This window comes from Odocoileus virginianus, chromosome 4 (genome assembly GCF_023699985.2).
Source record: "Odocoileus virginianus isolate 20LAN1187 ecotype Illinois chromosome 4, Ovbor_1.2, whole genome shotgun sequence".
Taxonomy (NCBI): Eukaryota; Metazoa; Chordata; class Mammalia; order Artiodactyla; family Cervidae; genus Odocoileus; species Odocoileus virginianus.
Genome location: NC_069677.1, coordinates 13,837,083 through 13,863,375, shown reverse-complemented (window position 1 = coordinate 13,863,375; position 26,293 = coordinate 13,837,083). Strand labels below are relative to the sequence as shown.

Genomic DNA, 26,293 nt, shown 5'->3' with positions numbered 1-26,293 from the left:
TTGCATTCCTTTTTCTTGGGGATGGTCTTGATCACTGCCTCCTGTACAATGTCATGAACCTCTCTCCATAGTTCTTCAGGCACTCTATCAGATCTAATCCTTTGAATCTATTTTGTTACTTCCACTGTATAATCATAAGGGATTTGATTTAGGTCATACCTGAATGGTCTAGTGGTTTTCCCTACTTTCTTAAAAAATTTGCGTTTCTAGTAAATTCCCACCTGATGCTGATGCTGCTGGTTTGGAGACCATACTTTGAGAACCACTTTCAGCTGTGTCTTTTTTATATTGTGAAGGTTTAGAATTAAATGTAGTGGTAATAAAGGGAAATTATAGTTTTGAAATGAATCCTTTTATGTTAAAAATCATCTGTATGTTTAGATTTACACCTTAATAGAATTTGACAAAGTAGAGAATCTGACAGATTAATTTCATGATTCCAATTTAGAATGTTTAATCAATTTTTAAGTGGAAAGTTATGACATTTTGTCTATATTATTAAAGTGTTGGAATCTGAGATTCCTTATATTTACCTGTTTAAGTTATTAGACTTATGAAAGTACTTTATAAAGTACTTAAAAAGGTTTTGCTTTACTGGAAAGGTTTTGCTTGTTGAAATTAATGGCTACCAATCAGGCAATCAGTATTCAGAAACAAAATATATGAAATTTAAAAAAATAGCTTTTTGATATGTAACTAAGCTCTTGAGGGAATTTTAGAGTTTAATGGGGGTGAGTTTGTATTTAAGCTGAGTATCAAAGATTAATCCAAGCAAAAGTGAAGACGGATATACTTTACTACATTTTTAAAGAGAATAAGACATTAAGTTAAAAAAATTATTTAAACTACATTTAAAAGCTTAAAGTAGTCCTTTTTGCGCATGTAAAAAAGAAAAAAAAAGCCTCCCCAAGATATCAAAAACACACCCACTATGAAATAAATAAGCAGGAAAACACTGGCATGACTTTATGCTCACATGATTTTATAGAACTTATGCCCAATTCTAGCACATGATCAAGGCAAATATCTTTTCAAAAATCTAAGAAATATGAAATAATTACATAAAAATTTTTAAAAAAGAAAAAGCTGCTTTCTTTTATACACAGGACCCTCTCTCCTGTAGAAAAAATTTTCACTTACTTTGTCTGGGACTGCATCCATTATCAGCTCACCATACATATTTATGACCTATAAAAAGTCAATATAATACCCATTAACCCTACATACAATTCAGAACATTCACTCAGAAAGAACAACATAGCTACTACTAATAGTAATCAAACCTTTCTAATACTGGGTGAGTGAGCAGTCACTTCAGTAAGGAATGAAGAATACTTGACTCCAAAAGATAACTGTGAGGCCAACCCAGAGGTTGCATTTTACATTTCATTGTCCAACATCCTCTGCAACTTTCCATGGTAAGAATATACATACACTCACCTGGTCATTCAGCCAATTCTGACCATCCAGGGTTGCTAGATCATCCATATCCAGCATGTGCTTATTGTAGAAGATGCGGAAGTTGCATTTTTGATGTCTGGCCCGATAGTTTGTTATTTCCCTATTGATAAACGGTTTTCTGAAACAGAAATATTTTGAAAGTAAAACAACAACAACATAAGTTTAACTCAGTTTATTGTTAAGTATCAGGGTTTGTTTTTTTTTTTAATCAAGAGAAAAGTCCTATAAGCCAATAATTTTCTTTTCAAGGGCTTAACTTAAGCATCATTGACAAACCTATTAGAAAAGTCTTCATTAAAGACATCTTTTAATCTTCCAAGGACGTCTTTTTCACTGAGTGGGACCAAACTGCCATACTTCTTCATAACCTCGTCTAGGAATCCTTAAATAAAGGAGAGAGAAAAGTTAAGGTGGAAAAGGCCGCTTTCAGCAAAGTCACTGTCCCAATACTTAACCTATACCCAACATATAACATATGTTTAAATTACATTGCTAAATGTATTATGCTAAAAAGAAATCTTTTAAAAGATAAGGTATCATTTCACACTGGATTGCTAGAAAGAGAATAGCTAGCTGAAATTAAAGATTGACATTTTTCAGTAGTTTAATCTTGGAGAAGAATCCTATCTCCTAAAGGTAAAATCTAAAGGGTTTAATCACCTGGTTAAATGTGTCTATCATATTTGGTAACTGAAGAAATTATCTTTTTAAAAATCACAATTAGAATTGTTGAGATCACCTTCACTTGTATTTACTATTTGATAAAGGTATGAACTTTTCACATCTCAACAGAGGACAAATTCTAAGGCATTTTTAATATCATACAATTTGATAGTTATTATACTTATGATACTGCATAACCCTATGAGGTGAGCTTTACTGGATAATAGCTGGTGACGCACGTTTTAAAAGAGAAAACAGAATTAAAGGATGACTTCTTGGCCAGAATACAGGCTAGTCTTTACATCAATTTAAGTAACATGTATATGCATTTTAATGGCTTCCAAGAGGATCCACTGAAGAAATATACATAAAAATATCCTAGGAAATAAAATGAGGATATTATTTCTAAGTAACTTCAAAGAAGCTGAGGGAAGGTTTAGAGGCTCACAGAAGAGCAGATATGACTTAGGCTATTCATTGATGCTGAGTGGGGAAGAGCAACAGTCTGCTAACCATCAGTCTGACAGTTAAGTCCACTGTGTTTAGATAGAAAAAAATGAGGACTGTTAGTCACTTATTTTACCCAGTCCTCTTTCTGACTTCATGAAGGGCCTCTGTTAAGCATCAATATAAAATGGACAGGCATGATCACAACAAAGTCTGTTCTAGGCAGGGAGTGTTCTGTGTGGGGGAGGAGCAGACAAAGGTGTGGAAAACTTACTTTCCTCCTTTTACTCTCCCATCAGAGGCTCCCAATTTGAAAGACTTAAGAGTATAGTAAGAAGAGTTGCTTGCCTATGTCTGGTTCTGGTCTAGGATTTAGCCACAGAGAAGAGAAAGGGAGTTCCGTGTTCCAGTTTAGTCAGAGGAGGAAATGAAAATTCGGGGCTTCTAAACTAGGAATTCATTCAGCCTTACGTTTCCCAATAAGATCTAGTAGGCACCATACATATAAGCTATGTGCTGTGCTCAGTCATATCCGACTGTTTGCAACCCCATGGACTGCAGCCTGCCCAGCTTCTCTGTCCATGGGGATTCTCTAGGCAAAAATACTGGAATGGGTTGCCATCCCCTCCTCCAGGGGATCTTCCCAATCCAGGGATTAAATGGGATCAATCCCAGGTCTCCCGCTTTGCAGGCGGATTCTTTACCAACTGAACTACTAGGGAAGCCTGGTAAGTTTGCCTACAGTGTTTACTGTATCTTATAGTTGTCTTAAGTACAATCTTGTCTCTACATGAGAATGGACACAAACAGAAGATAAAAATTCCCAATATTTGAGAAACTGCATTTAAGGAACAAATTTTATACAAAAATATTGCCCCTATTAACAAAAAATTAAACTTTAGGCCCAACAACCTTAATTGAGACTCTTCAAGTAAGAAAGCAATCTCCTCTACCAAACGAGTATGGACCCAATCCCAAACTTGTAACAAGAGGTGTCCTCATTAACAATGTCATTTCTGGATGACAGTGTTTAGGGGATTTTAAGTTATGTTTTCTTTTATCCATATATTTCTTTTACTTTCAGATGCTAAACATGGATTCGTAATGCACTAGGAAGACCCTAAATGGTTCTTCAAGGAGAGCCCTAATAACGATGACTCACTGATGCACACCATTATCTCACTAGCACGAGAAATATAAACAGTCAAAAAACACTTAAAAGCCAAGCACTAGAATATCTTATTTCATCCTTGTAACTATCCTATGCATTAGATAGCATCCCTACTTTTAAAATGGAGACAGGAGGCTTAGGGAGGTTAAATAACTTCCCCCAAGACCCTTAACTAGGATATGGCAGAACTCAAGATTCTGATGTAGGTTATATGATGACAGAAACTGTGCCATTAACTTGTATGGTGTGCCACCTCCAAAGCAGGAAATATCTATGCCCTGTTGTTCTCTACAAAAACAACATAGTTCATTTTATTTTTCCCTTTTAATACCCATGGGTCAAGACTAACCCAGAAAACAGACTTCTTAAAATGAGAGGGAATTTCCTGGCAGTCCAGCAGTTAGGAGACTCAGCTTCCACTGCAAGGGGCAGGGTTCAATCTCTGGTTGGGGAACTAAAACCTCACATGTTGCGGGGTGTAGCCAAAAAATAATAATAATAATAAAATAAGAGTTACATCCATTATTTACCCACTTGTTTTCGTCTAACCAATGAGCTAAAAAAGGAAAATGCATTTGGAACATACAATTTCTTTCACTCCAAAAGTACTAAAATTTTAGTATGACCAAGAAATAAGCAATACAGTATTCGCAAAAAACAAAACAGTGAAAAACCAGAGTTCAAATTATATTCCACCTTGTAAGTACAACAGGCAATTATATGAAAACCAGAAACGGAGTTGTTTTTTAGAAGTTAAATTACTGATGATGTTAAACCGTGTTAGTTTTTTTAAATAACTGACATGGGTCACTTGGATCACTTGAAAGTGGAAAGGAGTTCATTATGTTAGGTATATAAGAAATGCCAACACCTGGTTCTCCAACAAAATACAATACACACATCAGAAAGGTCTTAACAAAAATAAGAGAGGTACAATCTATATATGAATAAATTTAAGGAATGTGCAAAACCTAAGTGAAAAACACTACCAAATTCTAGTAAGAGACATAGGTCAGTAAATGGAGTAATTCTTTGATTTTTAAACAGGAAAGCTCCATATTAAAATGAATGCAATTTTCCCTAAATTAGTCTACTAATGTAATACCAATCAAAAGCCACTGTTTGTTGGGTTAACTGAAAAAACAAATCCAAATGTATCTTGGGACAAACATGTGAGAAATTCTTAGAAATTTCTGAAAAAGATTAAAGGGGAGTAGTGAAGAGGGGCAAGAGAAAAGAGGAGTAGGAGGGCCTAGTCCCATTGAATTATAAAACCAAGGGCAAGTGACTGAAGCAGAAGAGCGCTATCACAGAAACAGAGAAACCATCCAGAAAGGAATCCAAATGGCAGGCAGCATTCCATAATCATGCAGAAAAGATGAATTAACAAACAGCATTAGAAATACAAACTAAATCTTTGATTCACAGCTGAAATTCATTTTGGTGTAAAGAATGCAGTAGGAATCCATTTTTTCTAAACAGCTACATGTAAAAATAACACAATAGTCTAGAAAATAGAATTGAATATTTTTATAAACTTGAAATGAGAAAAAGCTGAGTATTTTTTCTAGTATATGACTGTAAACATTTTAAAATGTGGCAGCCACCTCTTAATTCCTTTAGAATTTTTATGCCCTTCTGAACATGGATGTCTTAAAAATATAAGTAGCAAACTATATTCATTCTTCTTGAAGCTGCTTTTTTACATTCAACACATGAATTTTTTTCCTAAGTCAATTTAAAACAATCTAGTAGTCCATTAAATTGATTTGCCATATTTTAACCAATTCTCTGACAACCATTTGTTACTTTTTAGCTGTCTAAACAATGTTACAAATTAAAGCCCTCAATATATCCTCATTCTAGTGTTTCCTTAGAACACAGTTGCTAAAATTCACATTTCTGGGTCAAAGGACACGTGTACCTAAACTTTTCATATTTTCACTTATGAATTTTCTTATCTATATTTATCAGATTTTAATGTTTATGGAATCAAACCGGTATACTTTTTTTTTTTACGGCTTCTGAGTTTTCTATCATGCTTTAAAATGTCTTATTATTGTTAGATTGGGCTTCCTTGGTGGCTCAATGGTAAAGAATATGCCTGCCAATGCAGGAGATGCAGATTTGATCTGGTTGTGAAGATCCTCTGGAGAAGGAAATGACAGCCCACTCCAGTATTCTTGCCTAGGCAATCCCATGGACAGAGGAGCCTAATGGGCTATAGTCTATGGGGTTGCAAAGAGTTGGACACAATAACTAAACAACAAGCTTTCAGTACTTGCTGAGATGCAATGATTTTCTCCTTTAGCCCATTAAAATAATTATAGGTCACTAAATGTGTAAAAACTATAAAACTGTAAAAACTCCTATATCCTCACGTTATGCTACAGTTTAAGTCTAGGATACATTCAGTTTATCAACTTTATTTTAGAAGTGCTCCATCTATATTTGTAAGTTAATTGGTTGTTGTTCAGTCACTCAGTCATGTCCAATTCTTTGCAACCCCGTGGACTGCAGTACGCCAGGCTTCCCTGCCCTTCACCAACTCCCGGAGCTTGCTCAAACTCATGTCCATCAAGTTGGTGATGCCATCCAAACATCTCATCCTCTGTCGCCCCCTTCTCCTCCTGCCTTCAATCCTTCCCAGCATCAAAGTCTTTTCTAATGAGTCGGCTCTTTGCATCAGGTGGCCAAAGTATTGGAGTTTCAGCTTCGGCATCAGTCCTTCCAATGAATATTCAGGACTGACTTCCCTTAGGATTGACTAGTTAGATCTCCTTGAAGTCCAAGGAAGTCTTAAGAGTCTTCTCCAACACCACAGTTCAAACACATCAATTCTTTGGTGCTCAGCCTTCTTTATGGTCCAACTCTCACATCCATACATGACTACTGGAAAAACCATAGTTTTGACCAGATGGACCATTTTTGGCAAAGTAATGTCTCTGTTTTTTAATACACCACCTAGGTTTGTCATAGCCTTTCTTCCAAGGATAAAGCTTCTTTTAATTTTATGGCTGCAGTCACCAGCTGCAGTGATTTTGGAGCCCAAAAAAATAAAGTCTGTCACTGTTCCCATTATTTCCCCATCTATCTGTCATGAAGTGATGGGACCAGATGCCATGATCTTTGTCTTTTGAATACTGAGTTTTAAGCCAGCCTTTTCACTCTCCTCTTTCACCTTAATCAAGAGGCTCTTTAGTTCCTCTTAGTTTTCTGCCATAAGGGTGGTGTCATCTGCATATCTGAGGTTATTGATAGTTCTCCCAGCAATCTTGATTCGGGCTTGTGCTTCATCCAGCTCAGCATTTTGCATGATGTACTCTGCTCTCTAATTTAAATAAGCAGGGTGATAATACAGCCTTGATGCAGTCCTTTCCCAATATGGAACCAGTCCATTGTTCCATGTCCGGTTCTTACTGTTGCTTTTTCACCTGCATACAGGTTTCTCAGGAGGCAGGTAGGATGGTCTGGTATTCCTATCTCTTTAAGAATTTTCCACAGTTTGTTGTGATCCACACAGTGAAAGGTTTTATCGTAGTCAATGAAGCAGAAGTATATGTATTTCTGGAATTCTCTTGCTTTTTCTATGATCCAACGGATGTTGGCAATTTGATCTCTGATTCCTCTGCCTTTTCTAAATCCAGCTTGAACATCTGGAAGTTCTTGATACATTTAATTGGTATTTGTAGGTAAATGCTAACCTGTTTAGGTTTAGAAATCATGGTTCTGCTAACCTCACAGCAGGAAAATTTGTCTTCATTCTAGGACAGCATAAACAACAGGAAAAAAATTTTTAAATATTTTTCTAGGACTGTCATTTTGTGGGAAAACATTTTTTATACATACTGGACTTCCCAGGTGGCACTAGTGGTAAAGAATCTGCCTGCAGTTCAGGAGATGCAAGAGATGTGGGTTCAATCCCTGGGTTGGCAATATCCCTCGGGGGAGGAAATGGCAACCCACTTCATTATTCCTGAGTGAAAAATTCAATGGGTGAGGAGCCTGGCAGGCTACCGTCCATGGGGTTGCAAACAGTCAGACATGAGCGAGCATGCACATATAACTGGTGGAAAAAACAAAGTGTTCAGAATTGTTTAAACTACCAAGAAGTAACTCTCCTAATTCCCCCAAAAAGCCACTTATAACAATTTAATATATGTGTCATGTTCTATTGGAGAAGGAAATGGCAACCCACTGCAGTATTCTTGCCTGGAGCATTCCATGGACAGAGGAGCCTAGCGGGCTACAATACATGGAGGTGTAAGAGTCAGACATGACGACTAAATCAACCCATCAGTCACATCCTATACAAATGTATGTGCATACATATATACATGCACTCATATGTGCATATGTATTTTTTAACAAAATGGCCTCCTGTTCTACTACTTGCTTTTTTCATTTTATATAGACAATGGTCAGTATCAAGATACAGATCGAATTTATTCTTTAACAGCTTCATGGTATACTGCCTGGACATGCCATAATAAGTCCATAGCAACATTTGTTGTAGTTATCTCCAGTGTTGTACTACTAAGACAATACTATAAGTAATGTTCCTCTACAAATATATTTGTACTCTTCCATATCTTAGCTAAATGGCAAAAAGGGGAATGGGTCAAAGACTGATAGTGCCATGCTGTCTGCCAGAAGTGTTTATACCAAACAACTTCATGGGGTAGATTTTGACAGGAAGACATTAGAGCATGATGTAAAAACTTGAGCCATAAAGGAAAGACAGACATTTTACCATGTAAGAGTTGAAATTTTCTGTTAGACAAAAATATTATATACAAAGTCAGGGTAATGAGGGCTTTTACAAAAATTTAATTTAAAACCTTTAAAATTATAATGATACTAAAGACAATGAGGGTAAGAATCAGTGTATCCTGTTTGTTTCTACATTCTTAGAGCCAGCACTGGTACACAGGAGCTTGTCATATACTAAACAAAATACAAACAATCCAATAGGAAAATAGTCAAAATAAAATTATATACAAGCAAAAAATGGCAAGCAACTATAGAAAAATACATTCAAGCTTTAAACTTAAAAAGGCAAATTAAAACATTTCTCATGTGATCTATGAGACTGGCAAAATTTCACAAGTGCAAACTGGTTTAATTGTGAATGGATAATTTAACAATTCTCTTAAAGTTTTAAGTGTAAGTATTCTTTCACCATTATTTCTACTACTAGGAATTTAACTTACAGAAACAATCATATAAGTACAAAGAAGTAATTTCATTGTACCACTGTTTATAGAAGGGAACAACCAGAAGCAACATGAGTGTCGTCAGATCAAAAATCAAATCAAAACTATGGAACATCTATATAATAATATAAAAGAAAAATGTCTAATTGCTTAAAGGGAAACTTGTGGAAGGAAAAAAGAAAGGACTCCTAGAAAGGATAACACACAGCAGGTGTGGGCTGGAGACTGGGGGAAAATAAAGGAAGAGTGCATACCAGAAAGGCAGATGGACAGTTGTTCATCATCCACTGGAGAGGTTTTTTGGCTGTTCTTCCCACCTCCCACTTGATTTTCTAGTCTGAGTCCACTGCACGCCAGAGGAGCCTCCAGTGGACTTTTACAGTAGGGGTGGTCCAGCAACTTAGAACTAAGAATATTCTGCTTGAAAGAGCCATCCTCATCCATCTGGCATGAGCTCTCTTTCTGAACAGTCTCTTCGGACACAGGCCCATCTACACTTCTCACAGACTGATCTGCCCCGGACACTGACTGTTTTACTCTGTCATCACTGACAGTACTTGTCCGATTTTCCTGACCCACAGCCGTAACTTCTCTCTCAGTTTCCAAGATGAACATGTTACTAGAATGATGTTCTGGTAAGGGGATGTCATTAATCAGCTCTGTATACTCCCATTTAGGAGAGGAACAGGGTGACTGGTCCCAGGTGTATGTAGCACTGCCATTCTGTTGGTCAGGGAATGCTTCATTTAAACTAAGCTCCTCGTCCAAGAGAGGGCTTCCTTTACTGTGGCCCTCAGGCACATGAGAGTTCTTTCCCTTCACCACAGCATCGCTGTCCATATCTGGAAAGTATGGTTGATGCTGACAAGAAGGGTCTTGAGGTTCCGGGGAAGAGAATGGGCTGCAACTGCCACCCTCGCCGTTCTCCCTAAGGGTCTCTTGATGGTCCCCAGTGACCTGCACCCAGCTTTGCCGGGCTTTTTTTTGCTTGCAAACTTTGCTTTTTGTTCTGAAGTGCTGGGATCTGAGAATCCTGTACCGAAATCTAATCATGGATAGTTTCTCATACATCATATGAGGAGATACTTTTATTCTTCTATGTTGGTTAAGTTGAAATCTTTTTGGAATCAAGGGTCCCCCGTTCCTGTGGTGCTCCAGCCCTGGGTAGCAGCCATAACAAAAGCGCTTTCTCTTATGGTTGCTTAAGGTGACCACAATTCTGTCACTCTCACCTGGATTCTGGCTCTCCCCATTGAACTTCATAGGAAAATCAGAAGCTTGTGGCTCCGTCCTAGGTCTGTGACCATTGGCCTGACCTAAAACACTATTCACTGGTAAGTCAACAGCTGCCTTCAAGAGACTTTTCTCTCCAGAATATTCATGATCAGAGTTCTTTGCTGATGACAGCAACTTCTCTGCCTGGAGTTTCAGGAAGGTCCTTGAGGAGGAAATGAAGTGCTTGGTGTCCTTTCTTTTCACTTTAGAGGCGAAAGGACAAAGATTCTGGACAGCCACATTGCCTTTTGTCTTTGCAAAAAGTGGTTCATCTTGGATCCACGTTTTCTGGATTTGAAGGGCTTTCTTTCTGCACTGGAAATGCCTCAAATGCCTGCTCCAAGTAACTGGCCTTCCCAGCTTGGCTTTCAGAATGCACAAGTGTTGGTGAAAGAAGAACTTCTTAAAGCCTCCAAACCCAGTATTCCATTTCTCAGAAAAGGCCAAGTGGATTCCTTTCCTCCATAGAATTTTCCTCTGTTTTTTCATTTTTCTGATGCATAATGAGATCTGTATGCAGCTGTAAAGAAGAGAAAGAAAATGTTTACTTCTACCCTAAAAATAAGGTCATTATGATATATTCACAGCAAACTTTAGAAAATTGAAAAAAAGCATATGACACTCAATATAAGATATAATGAAATCCTACCTGATCGAGGCTTTTCCCACAGTGAAAATGAGGGATAAGGGAAGACATGACTGACTGCTCCAATATAACCCCATTTACTGTGTCTGCCTCTGATAGAAACAAGTTTCAATAATCATTTCCCAACATGCAGCCAGTTTCTGATGAAGCAGAAAGGGCAGGGAGTCAGGAGAGAATTTGTAAGATTTAGCTTTGTCTCTCATTAGCTAAGTGACTTTAAGCAAGTCACCTGAACTCTGCGTTCACATTTGTAAAATGAAGGATGAAGGGAGATGCAACCAGACACCATTTAAAACTGAGTCTCTATCAAAACAATTTGTTCCATACAACAAATTTTGTATGGAAGGAAATACAAAGGGAAGGCAAGGCAGGGACTTTTACTCTATAAACTGTCATCCACAGGCAGATAGTCAATAAGTGCATGCAGTCAGAGCCTCAAAAGGGAGACCAGCCTTCTCTTTGTCAGTCAAAGACTTTCTGAATGACTATGCAAAGACAGGACCCTATCATGTGCTCTCATCCAGCTATGGTTCTCGCAGTCAAGTGAATGTAAGAAAAAATAACCAACACAGGTTTATGAATCTGTGTATGAACTTTAGAAACACACTTATAGGAAAGGGTAGATGAAAATGATGGTCAAAATCAAACATAATTTCCCCTCAGATTTAGTAAGATCTAACACCACTAGATAGCATATTAAAAAGCAGAGACATTACTTTGCCAACAAAGGTCCATCTAGTTAAGGCTATGGTTTTTCCAGTGGTCATGTATGGATGTGAGAGTTGGACTGTGAAGAAAGCTGAGTGCCGAAAAATTGATGCTTTTGAACTGTGGTGTTGGAGAAGACTCTTGAGAGTCCCTTGGACTGCAAGGAGATCCAACCAGTCCATCCTAAAGGAGATCAGTCCTGGGTGTTCACTGGAAGGACTGATGCTGAAGCTGAAACTCCAATACTTTGGCCACCTGATGCAAAGAGTTGACTCATTGGAAAAGACCCTGATGCTGGGAGGGATTTGGGGAGGATGAAGAAGGGGACAACAGAGAATGAGATGGCTGGATGGCATCACCGACTTGATGGACATGAGTTTGAGTAAACTCTGGGAGTTGGTGATGGACAGGGAGGCCTGGCATGCTGCGATTCATGGGGTCGCAAAGAGTCGGACACGACTGAGAGACTGGACTGAACTGAACACCACTGAAGGTTCTTTAACCTAGAAAGAAAGGCACCAGCCATTGCAGGTCTAACAGAAGAGGTGAAAAACCAATATCCTAATCTCAGCTACTATTAATAGGAGCTTACTAGGAAAAGCTGTATTACCTTTCTGTGCATTAGTTTTCTCTGGAGGAAAAGGAAAAAAGGAGGACTGAACACATGCTTACCTCTGTTCTCTCTACAAATCTCATTAAGATGACAGAAAAGGAGTTTTTAAAAAGGCCAAAACCCTCAATGACAACAAAAAAGGAGGCAAGAGCAATAAAACTGTTGAAAGAAAAAAGCAGATGAGTGACTAATAATAGACAGAGCATGCCAAAAGAGCTGAAATCTAAGCCAGAAGTAGAGGAAGCCAAGTAGCAAGTTACAGGACCTCAGAAAGGCTCAGGAAGCAGAACAACAATACCCATGAAGGTCAGGGAATGAGGAGAGCAGAAAAAAGAAGGACTGGCTGAAAGTCTGAATAAGCAGCAGTTAAGACTCCAAGATCCCTTCCCCTACCATGGCAGATGATCAGTTTCACTTTCTCAGAGGAATGAACCAGAACAATCAGGTGCATCATATACAACTGAGAGCAGGGGTACAAACAAGAGGATAACTTAGTTGTTTGTTTTGGTTTTTTGCTCATGACTTTTTATTTAACACCAAAAACACTTTGTACTGGGGGACACGACTGAGCGACTAATGCCCACACACACAGCCAATTAACAAGCTGTGATAGTTTCAGGTGAACAGCTAAGGGACTCAGCCATACATGTACATGTATCCATTCTCTCCCAAATGTCCCTCCCATCAAGGCTGGCACATATCATTGAGCAGAGTCCCATGTGCTACACAATAGGTGTTTACTGGTTATCCATTTTAAATATAGAAGTGTGTATATGACCTTCCCAAAGTTCCTAACTATCCCTCCACCCCCACCAGGCAACCATAAGTTCCTTTTCTAAGTCTGTGAGTAGCTTTCTGTTTTGTGAGTTCATTTGTATCACTTCTTTTTAGATTCCACATATAAGGGATGTCATATGATATTTCTTCTTTTCTGTCTAACTTACTTCATTCAGTATGACACTCTCTAGCGCCATCCATGTTGCTGCAAATGGCCTTATTTCATTCTTTTTAATGGCTGAGTAATATTCCATTTAATATATGTACCACATCTTCATTATCCATGAGGATAGTTTTACATAGTGAATTCCTCCTGAATCTCTTTCCCCATTGAGTTCCCAGAAATGTGTGTACCCTCAAAGAGGAGATCAGTTCTGGGAGTGAGCGAGGGGTGGGGCAGCAATAGATCATTCAAAGAGAAAAGACCAACGGTATACTAATATTAGGGGATGCCACAAGGACACAGGCCCAAATAATAACCTCCAAGTTTAAGAAACAGTGAGACCCCAAATCCTTCCCCTACCCAAGACTGGAAGTTTCTCCTTCAGAAAGGAAGTTGTGCAGACAAGGGGATCCCAGGAACAGCAGGAAAATGGAATTATAGGAATTATATATTGATCCTAAGACCCTCAACACTTTCCCACTCATCTCCCCAAACCCTAGCATGCTATCTTATCCATCCAAGCAAGAGACTGGAAGATTATTCTTTGGAGAATTTAAGAGAATACATAAATACAAATATCCCCCCACAAAATGGCCCAGCATGGCTCACAGTGCACCCTATAGCTGACAAGTCCCACCACAAGCTCAGAATTTCCAAGTAACTTCTTAGTGGCTCAATGACAGCATAACTAAGAATCACCAGACTTCTAGGGATAAAAAGCAGACCAAAACAAACAGATAAAACTGAAAGCATATTTAGAAAAGCTAACTTAAAAAAACCAAGGAGGACTTACTTCCCTGGTGGTACAGTGGATAGGAATCTGCCTGCCAATGCAGCGGATAGGGGTTCAATCCCTGGTCCGGAAAGATTCCCTATGCCCTGGACCAACCAAGCACCTGTGCCACAACAGCTGAGTCCGCACCCTAGAGCCCACGAGCCATAACTACTGAGGCCCAAGGGCCTAGAGCCCATTCTCCCCAACAAAAGAAACCATTTAATGAGAAGCCAGCACACCATAATGAAGAGTAGCTCCTGCTTACCACAACTAGAGAAAGACCGCTCGCAGCAATGAAGAACCAGTGCAACCAAATAAATAAATATTATTTTTTTTAAATGAGGAGGGGAGAGAAGGGAAGTTATTGTTTAATGAAAAGAATTTCAGTTTAGGGAAATGAAGATGGGTCTGAGGATGGATGGCGGTGATGGCTGCACAACAATGTGAGCATATTTAATACCACTGAACCATATATCTAAAAATGATTAAAATAGTAAATTTTATGTTATGTATACTTTACCACATTATTTTTTTTTAAAAAAAGAGAGGAAAAAAAAAAACCCAGTACTACCCTCAAGGAAGAAAATATTGCAGCCACTGGGTAAAAAAGAATGTTACATTTTTAAAAGGAAGGATGAAAAACAACAAAAGGCTTAGGCTTAGCTTAAAATAGGGCTAATATTACTTACATTATTTATATGTTATATTACCTATATTATAAATATTACTAATATTTAAAATTGAACAATAAAGGCTGATGAAAAAATGGAAAAAAGACATAAGGAAACAATTCAAAAATAAGGATTTTTAAATGTCCTTTGAACATAACATGTTCAACTTCATGCATTAAAAAACTGTCAAGGGGGCTTGGGAGATAGGCAAAATGGGTAAACGGAATTAAATGTACGAACTTCCATAAATAAATATATAAACAAGTCATTCATGATGATGTAATGTACAGCATGGTGACTACAGTTAGTAGTAATACTGTACTGTGTATTTGAAAGTTGCTGAAAGTAAATCTCCAAAACCTTCATCACAAGAAAAAAATTGGGGAGGTGGGGAGCTATGTATGGTGATGGATTTAGCTAGATTTATTGTATTCATTTTGCAAAGCAAACAAATATTAAATCATTATGTTGTACATCTGAAACTAGTATGTCAATCATACCTCAAAAATTTTGGCAAAAGTTATTACAACATATACTGTTGGTGGGAGAGAAAAAACTTTTATACTTTCCTTGTGGGAATACAAATTGATAAAGTCATTTTGGGGAGGAACTTGGTAATATCTAACAAAACCATACAAATACTTACCTTTTAATCCAACAACTCTACTTTTAGGAATTTACCTTGAAGATAATAATGAAAACCCACAGTACAAGGTAATTCACCACAATGTCTATAGTTGCAAAATACTGGAAACAACCTCAGTGACCATGAATAGGACAGTGGGAGCATAGACCGTGGTTCATCCACACAATGAATGAAGCTGTAACAGGATAAGGATAAGGTCTATGAACATGGAGTACTCTCCAGGCTAAATGATAAAAGCAAAGTTCAAATGAGTGTCAGTGATATGCCACTGCAATAGTTTAGCCAAGAGTGCAGTTAGAGAAAACAGTCCACCCAAGATCACTTCCACTTCTGACAACAACTGAAAGTTCGGGGAATTTCCAAAACCACCCCCAGATTTGATAATTTATCAAAAGGACTCACAGAACTCACTGAAAACTGTTAAATTAATAGCTATGGCTTATTACAGTTGAAGAATGTGGATTAAAATCACCCAAGTGAAGAAGTACATACTGAAGAGTCCAGAAGTAACAAATGCGTAGCTTCCAGTTGTCCTCTCCCCATGGAGTAGAGACAGCATTACTCTCCCAGCACCAATGCATGACTAAGTGTGACAAGAACTGCAATCCAGTGAGGCTCACTGAAGTCTGGACATCCAGAATTTTTATTGAGGTTCACAGGCATAACCGATTGCTCACATGACAGAGCTCAATCTTTAACTCCCTTGGAGATCCACTGATATCAAAGTCATTACACTAAATCACATTGCTGGCTTTTTCTGGTGGGGCCAATCCCATTCTAAATCATATTGTTAGACTACCAGTGACCTAAGCCCCCAGGCAAATCAGACAATGCATTCTGAGGATTTAGAGATTACTTCTTAAAAGCCAAGGATAAAGGCTTTCATTCTGCACAAGCTTAAATTCTTTACTATACTATATACAGACACCTTTCATAAAAGAGAAAATAGTATACACCTATCTGCCCTTTTGTGACCCCAAATCAATTAACAGGAAGACAAACCAAAAACTAATGAGAATAGTTACCTACAGGGCATGGTAGATGGGAACAGGGTGAAAAGAATGAGGAATAGGAAAATGTAGAAGGAATGAGAAGGGAGTGGTGCTTCTCAGATTCGCCTTTTTTGTAAAGTTCTGACTTTCAGGACTATGCTAATGTTTCATATAATTTAAAAATATACATATAATTAAAATGAAACAGAAATAACAACAAATGAGCCTAACTATATCACAAATAAATAACCACACTGAAAGAATATAGCAGAAAAGAATTAGCCAAAGTAACTTAGGAAAACATTATTCTGACTGTATACATCCAGATAGCTCAGTTGGTAAAGAATCTGCCTGCAATGCAGGAGATCCCAGCTCAATTCCTGGGTAGGGAAGATCCGCTGGAGAAGGGATAGGCTACCGACTCCAGTATTCCTGGGCTTCCCTTGGGGCTCAGCTGGTAAAGACTCTCCCTGCAACGTGGGAGACCTGGGTTTGATCCCTGGGTTGGGAAGATAACCTGGAGAAGGGAAAGGCTACCCACTCCAGTATTCTGGCCTGGAGAATTCCATGGATTCTACAGTCCATGGGGTCACAGAGAGTTGGACACGACTGAGCGACTTTCACTTTTTCACTTTCACACCCCAGAAACAAAAGGATTGTATACAAATACTCTTGTTTAATTAACAAATTTGCTTTTCACTGAGGAGTGAGTTAATTCTTAACCTACATTCTCAGTATTCAAAAATTGAGCAAATAAGTAAATATGTTGTAGATAATCAGAGCTAGGTTTCAAAATGTTGGTGAAAGAAGCTACATTTTGTGGTATCCACATGAACTCATGGTGTTTTATACACACTTACACACACGTACAGATCTAGAGATGCACATGAAAAAAGTGAAGAGATGCACATACTCCTATTTATTTCCTAGCTCTATCTGCTTAAAGAGACTAGAAGCAATTACATCCTAATAACAAAAGAAATGGCTGATTCCAGAGCTGGGGTAGAAGTAGAAGATGAGCCTGGAATATCACTGTAGTGCCAGAAAGTAAACAAGTGCTCAAAAAAATAATGACATGTCAAAAGAACACAGGAGTCAATTTGAAGGAACCCATAAAGGCCAAAACACCTGAGCAACTGTGTATGTAATAATAGTAATGGCTGATAACTCAAGAATAAAACAAATATCCTGAGTCTATAAACGAGGCTAAGAGACAATCCTTACAGAGATTTTTCAAATTAATAAATATAAAAGAAAGAACAGAAAAGTTACAATTTGCAACTCCTTTCAGAAATAACTGACTCAGGCAAGAATCTAAAACTAGAGGGTGAAAATACAACGAGATATAAGCTATTTAATAATCTCAAAGTACCTTCCACAAGATACTTCAAATTACAAAAGGTAAAATTGTGCTTTTCAGTAGAAAAATTCAGCAAACATCTCCTTAATCCTCAGTAAAGAGACATATGGACAGCATATGCCTCCTGATGTGGCACAAGATCATATGTGTGGTATTCTTGTCAAAAAAACCACCTGAATTTAATCATAAGGAAATAACAGACAAATATACATTGAGGAACACTCTATAAGAAAACTGGCCATGGACTTCCTTGGCAGTCTAGCAGTTAAGACTGCTTCCACTGTATGGGGTGTGGGTTCTACCCTTGGTCAGGAAACTAAGATCTCACATGTCCTGTGATGCAGCCAAAAAGTAAACAAACAAACAAAAACTGGCCAATATTCTTCGAAAGTATCCATCAAGAAAGAAAAAAATGGAGTGAGCAACTGTCCCAGATTAAAGAGCTAAGTCTAAGGAGACAAAACAACTAATATAATGTGTAATCCTGGATTGGGTCCTAGTCTAGAAAAAGGAAATTGGTGGGAAAACCAAAATAAGATATATAGGTCAGTTAATTCCTGGTTTTGACAACATAATATAAACTGGACAGAGGAATTCTTCCTGGCCGGCTACAGTCTATGGGGTCACAATGAGCTAGACACGACTGAGCGACTAACACTTTTACTTTCACACAGAACACTAAACAGAAGAGACTATTAATTTCAGAGACAAACAAAAGGAAGAGTCTTTGAAAGGAAAGAGTCACTGCAAATCATAGCACACTACATGCTTTTAGTTGTGACTGCCACTTACATAACTGTAATAAGGTAAACACTGATCTTTCTAATTGATCTTTCAAAAATCAGTTTAGGAAAGGAAATATGTGCGTCAATGTCTAATGACTCCAAGATTTGAGAAGTTCATAGTGCCCAGTAAGTAACTGTGGATATTTAAGAATGAAATAAAAATACTATTTTGTCTTTCAACTATTACATTGCTAGAAAATAAACACTTTAATAAGCTATTTAGACTTAATTACTTAATAAATTAAACTACTAGACCTAAAGGCATTATGAAAAAGACATTAAGGGGGTATGAACAGAGAAAATTTGGGAACCTCTGTTTTAGAGTACTGTATTTTACTTTATTTCTTACCAATGTAAAAATCACTTTTAAATAAACTTCTTAATATGAAATTCAAATATGCTTTCATTGTGTACTGCCAATATAAAAGGAGATTTGGGATTTATTCTTCGTAATACTTAAAAGTAATATACTTGTTGAGTAGTCATCAATAAGATATTTAAAAAAATTTTTTTTTTATTTCATCTATCTATTTTGGCTGTGCTACGAGAGCTTCTCATTGAAGTGGCTTCTCTTGTTGCAGAGCACTAGCTCATGGGCTTCAGTATTGCGGCTCCCAGGCTCTAGGTCACAGGTTCAACAGTTGTGTCCCAAGGGCTTAGCTGCTCCGGGGCACGTGGGATCTTCCTGAATCAGGGATCAAACCTGTGTCTCCTGCAATGGCAGACAAATTCTTTACCACGAGCCACCAGGAAAGCCCAGATATTTATTCTATTAAGAACATCACATAAAAGTACACACAAAGCTCCATAAGTCCATAAGAAATTTCAATTGAAGCGGGAAAAGGCATATAATTAAGTTCTTAAAAAATCTTCCCCCAATTAGAGAAAGCTACCTGGACTGTGCCTTTAAACCAAACAATTCCTGGGCGGTCCAGTGGTTAGGACTCCATTCTATCACTGCTGAGGGCCTGGGTTCATGCCCTGGTTGGGGAACTAAAATCCCACAAGCCACACGGTGTGGCCAAAAAGAAAAGAAAAAAAGGTAAATTAATCTAACACTTCTGATGGTGATTTTAACAATCACCATCATAATGGCTGAAAAATATATAAGTAACTATTAAATTTCAATTCAATAAATATTTGAGTTTCTACAAATAGAACAGCACTGTGCTTTCAAAAAATATAGAGTCTAGTGGGAGAGTCATCTGAACAAGTATAAACAAATGTGATGCATATAAGAAAGGTAAAATTCAGAGCCATGGGAATATCTGGCAAGAGGGCCAAGGAAGACCTCTCTGAAAGAATTATTTTTAAGCTCAAAGGATGATAAAGAGTTACTAGTTAAAGTGAACAGATAAAAAGTAGTCCAGGAGAGGGCATGTAGCACTTAAAGGGGCTGGAGAGGTAGGCAAGAAATAGAAAAACTAAATTAATGATGCTGCTATTTAACATAAAGGTAGTGTGAAGCCACTGAAAGACAAAGACAGGCCTAAGACCCAATTTATATGCTTAAAAAGATCATTCTATCTGCAGTGTGCAGAATGCCTGGGAGAAGACCACAGGAAAGGAAACCTGTTAGGAGCCTGTTACAGGTAAATGCAGGCACGGTGAATGGATGAAAGGAAAACTGGGAGAAGTAGCAAAGTGAATTGATCTTGAAATTTTTTAGGTCAGAAATATCAAGACTGTGGGAAAGCCAGTATGCAGGGGTAAGAACTTCGGTATGAGTTACTGGGGAGATTGTGGTATAATTTATATGGAACAAATAAAGACTGGAGGAAGATTACACTGGCCATCTCTTCAGTTTTAGACATGTTAGATTTGAGGTGAATGTAAGAAATCTAAGTGGATGCATAATGGTGGATACACAAGTCAGGAACTCTAAAAAGAGAACAACACAGAAATTCCACTCTAAGTCATCAACTGATAGTAACCAAAGCTATAGAAAATGCTAAACTCACCGAGGAAAATTTGTAAAACACAGAAGAGAATGCACAGTAGGGTAGTGTCCTCAGGAACTGTAGGATGTAAGAGTTGAGGAAAAGGAAGAAGACTACTTTGCAAAGGAAAGTAAGAAGGAATGATTAGGGAAATAAAGTGGAAAATCAGGTAAGGATGGTGCCCAGAAAGCTAGGGGAAATTTCTAGAAAGAGGGAAATGGTCAGTCAAAGGCTATTGAGAGGTCAAGCAAGATAAGGATTAAAAAGTGTACACCTGATTCTCCAGACTTTCACAAGAGGAATTTTAGTAGAAAGGCGAGGACAAAAGTCAAGGTGGAGTAAAGAAAACAATACATAAAACTACTCAAGAATCATGAGTAAATATGAGGGCAGATTTTTAAAAAATGGAGACAGCTGTATGTGTTTAAATATTGATGGAGTACTTTACTTACAAATACAGATGGCAGACTCGAGAGGAAGTTGGAATGCAGATTGACTTAAAGACCTAAGAAAGTTAAATGTCAAGCTTGCAAAGAAAAAAGCAGTTCAATTTACATAAGAGTGCCTCAAAACAGGTCAGGAATCAGCAGCAGCAGGTTCTATAAAAAGGCTGTGAACACCATGCTAAAAACAAGGGGATGGATCGATTGTTTAGATACCCTTCTACTCTCCACAAAAACCAGCCAACTGCCCCTCCCCCCAACCTTGCCTTCTAGACTGTAACAGCACTGACCAACAGAAGTTCTGCAATGATAGAAATATGCTATATTGGCCCTGTCCCATATGGAAGCCTCTGGAAACATGTGGTTATTGACCACCTGAAACGTGTCTACTGTACCTAAGGAACTAAATATTTAATGTTACTTAATTTTCATTATTTAAATTTTAGTTGCTACATGTGGCTAGCAGCTACCACACTGGATAAGGCAGCTCTGAAGGGAAAACAAAGGATTCCTGGACTGGACAGCATCTGGTCCAGTTGAGAACGAGGGTATCATACTGTAAATAGTTGAGTTCAATGAGCATAAGTGAATGTTTACACTGAATGCTAAAGCCTCTATGATTTTCCCCAGGTTAGCTACAAGACTGCTGACAGCCCAGTTTATAATCTCCGAGCCAGAGATATGAAGATTCTTCTTTGGGAAATCTAAGGAGCCTAAGGGAAAAAAGACAAGGATAACACTGTTGAAGGCTATCCAGTAAGAGTCCAACCAGTGTACCCTAAAATCAATAAATCCCAAGCATGAACTCAGAGTACATGTAATTAAAAGCAACCTCCACATAGGGTCCCTTAACATTTTTGCTCCTATACTCTCGGCCATGCTATTGTGTGTTCACTAAATACCAACATTCCTTCTAAGAAAAACTAGGAGAACTCCCTGATGGTCAAGTAGTTAGTACTCTGAGTTTTCATTGGTGATGGCTAGGGTTTAACCCCTGGTCAGGGAACTAAGATCCCACAAGCCATAAGGAAAGGCCAAAAAAATAATAAAATAAACAGCACAACAAATATGGATAGTATATATTAAAAAGAGATAAAACACAAACACACAAGGGAAACAGAAGTGAGCTTTTAACTCTTATTAGATACTCACTGACCCTAGGACAGTCTAAACTTTGAACAATCCTTAAGAGGCCCAATATTTATTTGTGTTTGCAGTGGAACCACTGTATAGGTTAACTCAACCATCACTATGAAAAAGTTCTTTCTCCTGTAGTTAGGTGCTTTCCAAGTGGCTCAGCGGTAAAGAGTCCACCTGCCAATGCAGGAGGCATGGGTTTGATCCCTGGATCGGGAAGATGACCTGGAGAAGGAAATGGCAACCCACTCCAGCATTCTTGCCTGGGAAATCCCATGGACAGAGAAGCCTGGTGGCTGGCTCCTGGCCACAATCCATGGGGTCACAAAGAGTTGGACATGACTGAGCAACTAAACAACAAGACAGTAATGAGAATAGTTGTGTAGTAAATGAACGGGGGGGGAGGTTACCCACTCTTCAAAAATGAGAATGAATGGTGTTGTGGTTTTGTTTTTTTTCTTAAGATTTTTTTAATGTGGACCACTTTTTTTGAAGTGCTTCTTGAATCTGTTACAATATTGCTTCTGTATTACGCTTTGGTTTTTTGGCCAAAAGAGGTGGGATCTTAGCTCCTCAACCAGGGATCGTGTTCCCTGTATTGGAAGGCGGAGTATTATCCACTGGACTGCCAGGGAAGTCCCAGAATGAATGGCTTATAGTAGGAAATAAGATTAAAAACAAAACAAAAATAAAAAATACTGCCCACTGGCATCACAGGACATGAGTGAATCATAAAAACATCAAGACTGAAAATTGAAGATTTGTACATTTATGGCATCTCCTGGTGATAGGCAATTCAACCACCAGATATAAAGTGGATTAAGTCAAATATCCAATTTTGGTCTCAGGTCCTTACAGACAGAGAAGACTGCCTCAAGGACCAACAAGTGACTTCCAAACTCCACTTCTCAGAGGGTCTTCAAGTTGTCACTATCCCATCCCTGCCTTTGCTTCTATGTTAAATCTGTAACACCAGTTTATATTGAAACTGTGAACCCTGGGTTCACATTTATCCTTTCTGAATACCTCTACTTGGAAAGTGTACTCCATCAGAATCTGAAATTCAACAATTTTTAGGCTTCAGAATTAAGGAATTTCAGACACAAAATTTTAAAATTTAAAGACTTACTGACTCAGTTTTTCATCTTAGACACATGCCATACGTCTCTCTAAATTCTGAATGTATAAATTATCTGTTAACATGACTTTTTAAATCAGTGAATTCAGAATGCCCTGTATCATCTGGTTGTAGGAAGTTAACATGCTATAAATAGGGTCATTTTTAGAAAGAAAATAATTCAGCATCTTCCTTTATATTTTTGACATAGGATCCATTTCTGAATCTACTATTAACATAGCCTTTTCACTGCTTCAGTGATTCTTATTTTATCAAAGAATAATTTGATAATGAATATATCTCCCCAAAAGAGAATGTTCAAATCTAATAATAATTATGCCTAATAATCTATTATCTTAAGAATCCTGAAAATATCACTCCCCCTCCACCAGCAAAAGTCACATTTTCACTATAATGAGTAAGAAAAATACATATAAAGCACTGTTACTTCCCCATCAGTTGATCTTTTCTAGACATTTATCAAATTCTTTGAATCAATGGTACAGTACAATTAATCAAAAAAGAAAAAGGGATTAAAATTCAAGGACCAGCTTAAGGCAATCCTGAGAACCTCTAGTTAAATCAGGTGCTTATAAGGCAATTAGAGATGTTATAGGGCTTCTCTAACAGTTCTCAATTGAATTCCATAGGAAGTTGGCTAGTGATACAAAGAGGTCATGCATACCAGGATGAAGGAGAGGGTGGGAAGACACCTGTGGATGGTTCATGACAAGTGAACAAAAGCAAAATTTTTCTAAATTGGAATTTTTTCGCAGTTTATGAAGGCCTGGTATAAAAGTCTAAAAAACTGATTTAAAAGTGACATGACCTTTATATAATTCTACCAACAACAAAAACCCTAAGCAATACTTTGCACAGGGAACCATGAAAACAGGACTACACAGAACTACTGACAAATGACATTTTTTTCCACTTCTGTGCTCTCAGCACTAGAAAACCTGAAACAGTACTATTGATTCAAGTAAAGTTACCTGTTAAGGAATGGAAGAGAAACATAAAAAAATTAAAGAGGCATAGGCAACAAACTAATTGAGCATGGCACTTCACCTCTCTGAGCCTGTTTATAAACTAAAATAAGATCTACATCTGTATTTTCAAACTATGAATATCACCTGAAAGGCTTTTGAAAAATCACAAATACCAGGGTCCCATTTCAGATCTACTAAGGTAGTGACTGAGCATCAGGGGTTTTAATTCCCCACCTGATTCTGATGTCCTGCAGATTTTGGACCACTGGATTAGATGACCCTCAAGGTTCCTTCCGTATCCATGACTTAAAATCCCAAACTGACAATCCTGTGTTCAAAGGAAGGGAAGACTACACTTCATCATGCTCCACTGAGCATATCGTGCTCCAATGAGGAAAGGCAAGTATACTTAACTTGTGAGACCAAGAAATTCTAAGAACAAGTGCTACTCATTCAAGTCAGTAACTGCATTTCCCTTCTCTCCACCCCAAACACTTCTCTAACATAGGCACTACTAAACTTCAGAGCAGGGACACTTCTCTCACCAATATAGAGAAAGGTCTCTCCTCATGTTAACTTGGAACTGTAATGTCCGGCCACTCAAAGGGTTCAAGTTCCTGTATTTATTCTCTGAACATTTTTAATTAACATGAAATGTTTCAGAGGCAGAGGGAGAAGTCCTCGGAAACGTGCAAAGAATTCCTTCTAGAGTGGGCCAAGGTGTGAATGAAGCCCTTCCCAGCTTTTTTCCTAGAAAGGACCCACTAACTATACTGAGAAAGGAGCAAAACTGATTCAAGTCATCCCTCATATACTATTAATATGTAACCAATAAGCATGAGAAGTCTGGGTGACAAGGAGAAATTGATTTCTTTCTAATGCTGCCCAACCCAAAGCAGAGACTACAGTCAGGTTTTAACACACAGGATCCTAGTATCTCCTCTGGCACCCTTCCCCACACCAAGCACAGTTATTCTTGGTTAAAGACATAACTAAGAATCTACCATTAAGTGTCCTGGGTATTCTTAAGCCAAGTTTAACCTGATTCCCAAAATATTTTATGATTAACATTCTGCTTTCTGCGTTCTTCATTTAATTCTCCAAACTAATTTATATAAATAAAAGAAAGTTCCATTTTACATGGGTTAAAAATGTCTACACCAGATTGACGCCACTACCAAATGGCAGGCCAGAATTTCAACTCAGTTCTCCTGACTCCAAATCCAAAACCCGTACCTCTGACATCCTCGCTGCATCCCTCCTCCGCAAGAGTGGTCCTACAGGGGACGGAGGTTGATACAACACAGCATGAACAGAATGGGGAAACAGGCTTCCGACCATTCGAATCCCCAGTTGTGCCATACCCGTTCACTAGAGCCGGGTCCCAGGAGTGTGAAGGATGGAACCAAAGGCATGACGGAAGCAGAGCTGTCCGAACAAAACCCAAGACGGCAAGAGCTGGAGGATCTCTACCAGCAGCAATTCCTCTCAAAGCTTACCCCAGCTTCAGGAGGAGTGGCCGGAGGCGCTAGCCCTCTCCGCTTCTGCCCCGTACAGCTCGAACTGGTGAGAAGGAGAGGAGGACATTGGTCCCTCGGGACGAGCTCCTTTCCCGCCCCAACAAAGGCACAGAAGCGCGGGGGAGAAATCCACTGCCTATGGTTCGGTGGTAGGGGAAGAGCAGCGCAGCAGGCCTCCAGGCCGGGGTGCTGAGCTGGCGCGCACTGACGCGGGAATGGCCAGCCAGCCAGCTCCGTCCGCCAGTCATTCGCCGGATTTGACACCCAGGTTCCCGCTTACCTACGTCCCTCGCTGCCGGCACCTGCCCCGTCGTGGGTCCAGATACTGCGGCAGCTCGGACTGCGGCCCCGCCTTCGCCAGCTTTAGAGGAAGCCTCGTCAGCCAGCAGGCGTCCGGCCTGCTCACAGCAGCCACCGCCGCCGAGCTTCCTCAGGATCCGCTGCCGCGACGCCGGCGCTCACTTACACCGTCACCTCCTTCAGTGCTCTTCCGCCTCGGCCCCGCCCGCGCCGTGTGTAGAGGGCGGGGGAGCGAGGGAGGGCTCCGCTCTGGGGGCGTGGCCCAGCTTGCCTCCGCTTCCGGCAGCGCACGCTCCCCCGCCCTCCTGGGACGGCTGCATTTGGTCCCGCCCGGGCGCCTCCTTTCTAGCGCTTGAGGGTTGTAGAAACCCGGATCTGAACGTCAAACCGAGTGTGAGGCTTCTTTACATACTGCTCTCAAAGTTTGTAAGGGCTTGGCAGACCACAGCTACTATACGACCACTCTCTTCACTATTCT

At 38.9% G+C, this 26,293-nt stretch overlaps 1 protein-coding gene across 3 annotated transcripts in view; it reads right to left on the bottom strand.

Moving 5' to 3' along the window:
• SENP5 (SUMO specific peptidase 5) overlaps window positions 1-26,010 on the bottom strand; it is a 47,203-nt gene extending 21,193 nt beyond the window's left edge. For 2 of the 3 annotated variants that reach the window (XM_020887894.2, XM_020887896.2), the window contains exons 1-5: window positions 25,796-26,010; window positions 9,213-10,753; window positions 1,738-1,843; window positions 1,441-1,579; window positions 1,141-1,188 (exon numbers count right to left, since the gene is read on the bottom strand). In XM_020887894.2, the coding sequence (XP_020743553.2) occupies window positions 1,141-1,188; window positions 1,441-1,579; window positions 1,738-1,843; window positions 9,213-10,722 (1,803 nt within the window). In that variant the 5' untranslated portion in view covers window positions 10,723-10,753; window positions 25,796-26,010. The other variant, XM_020887895.2, reaches the window with a different exon arrangement.
• Between the last annotated feature and the right edge of the window lie 283 nt (window positions 26,011-26,293).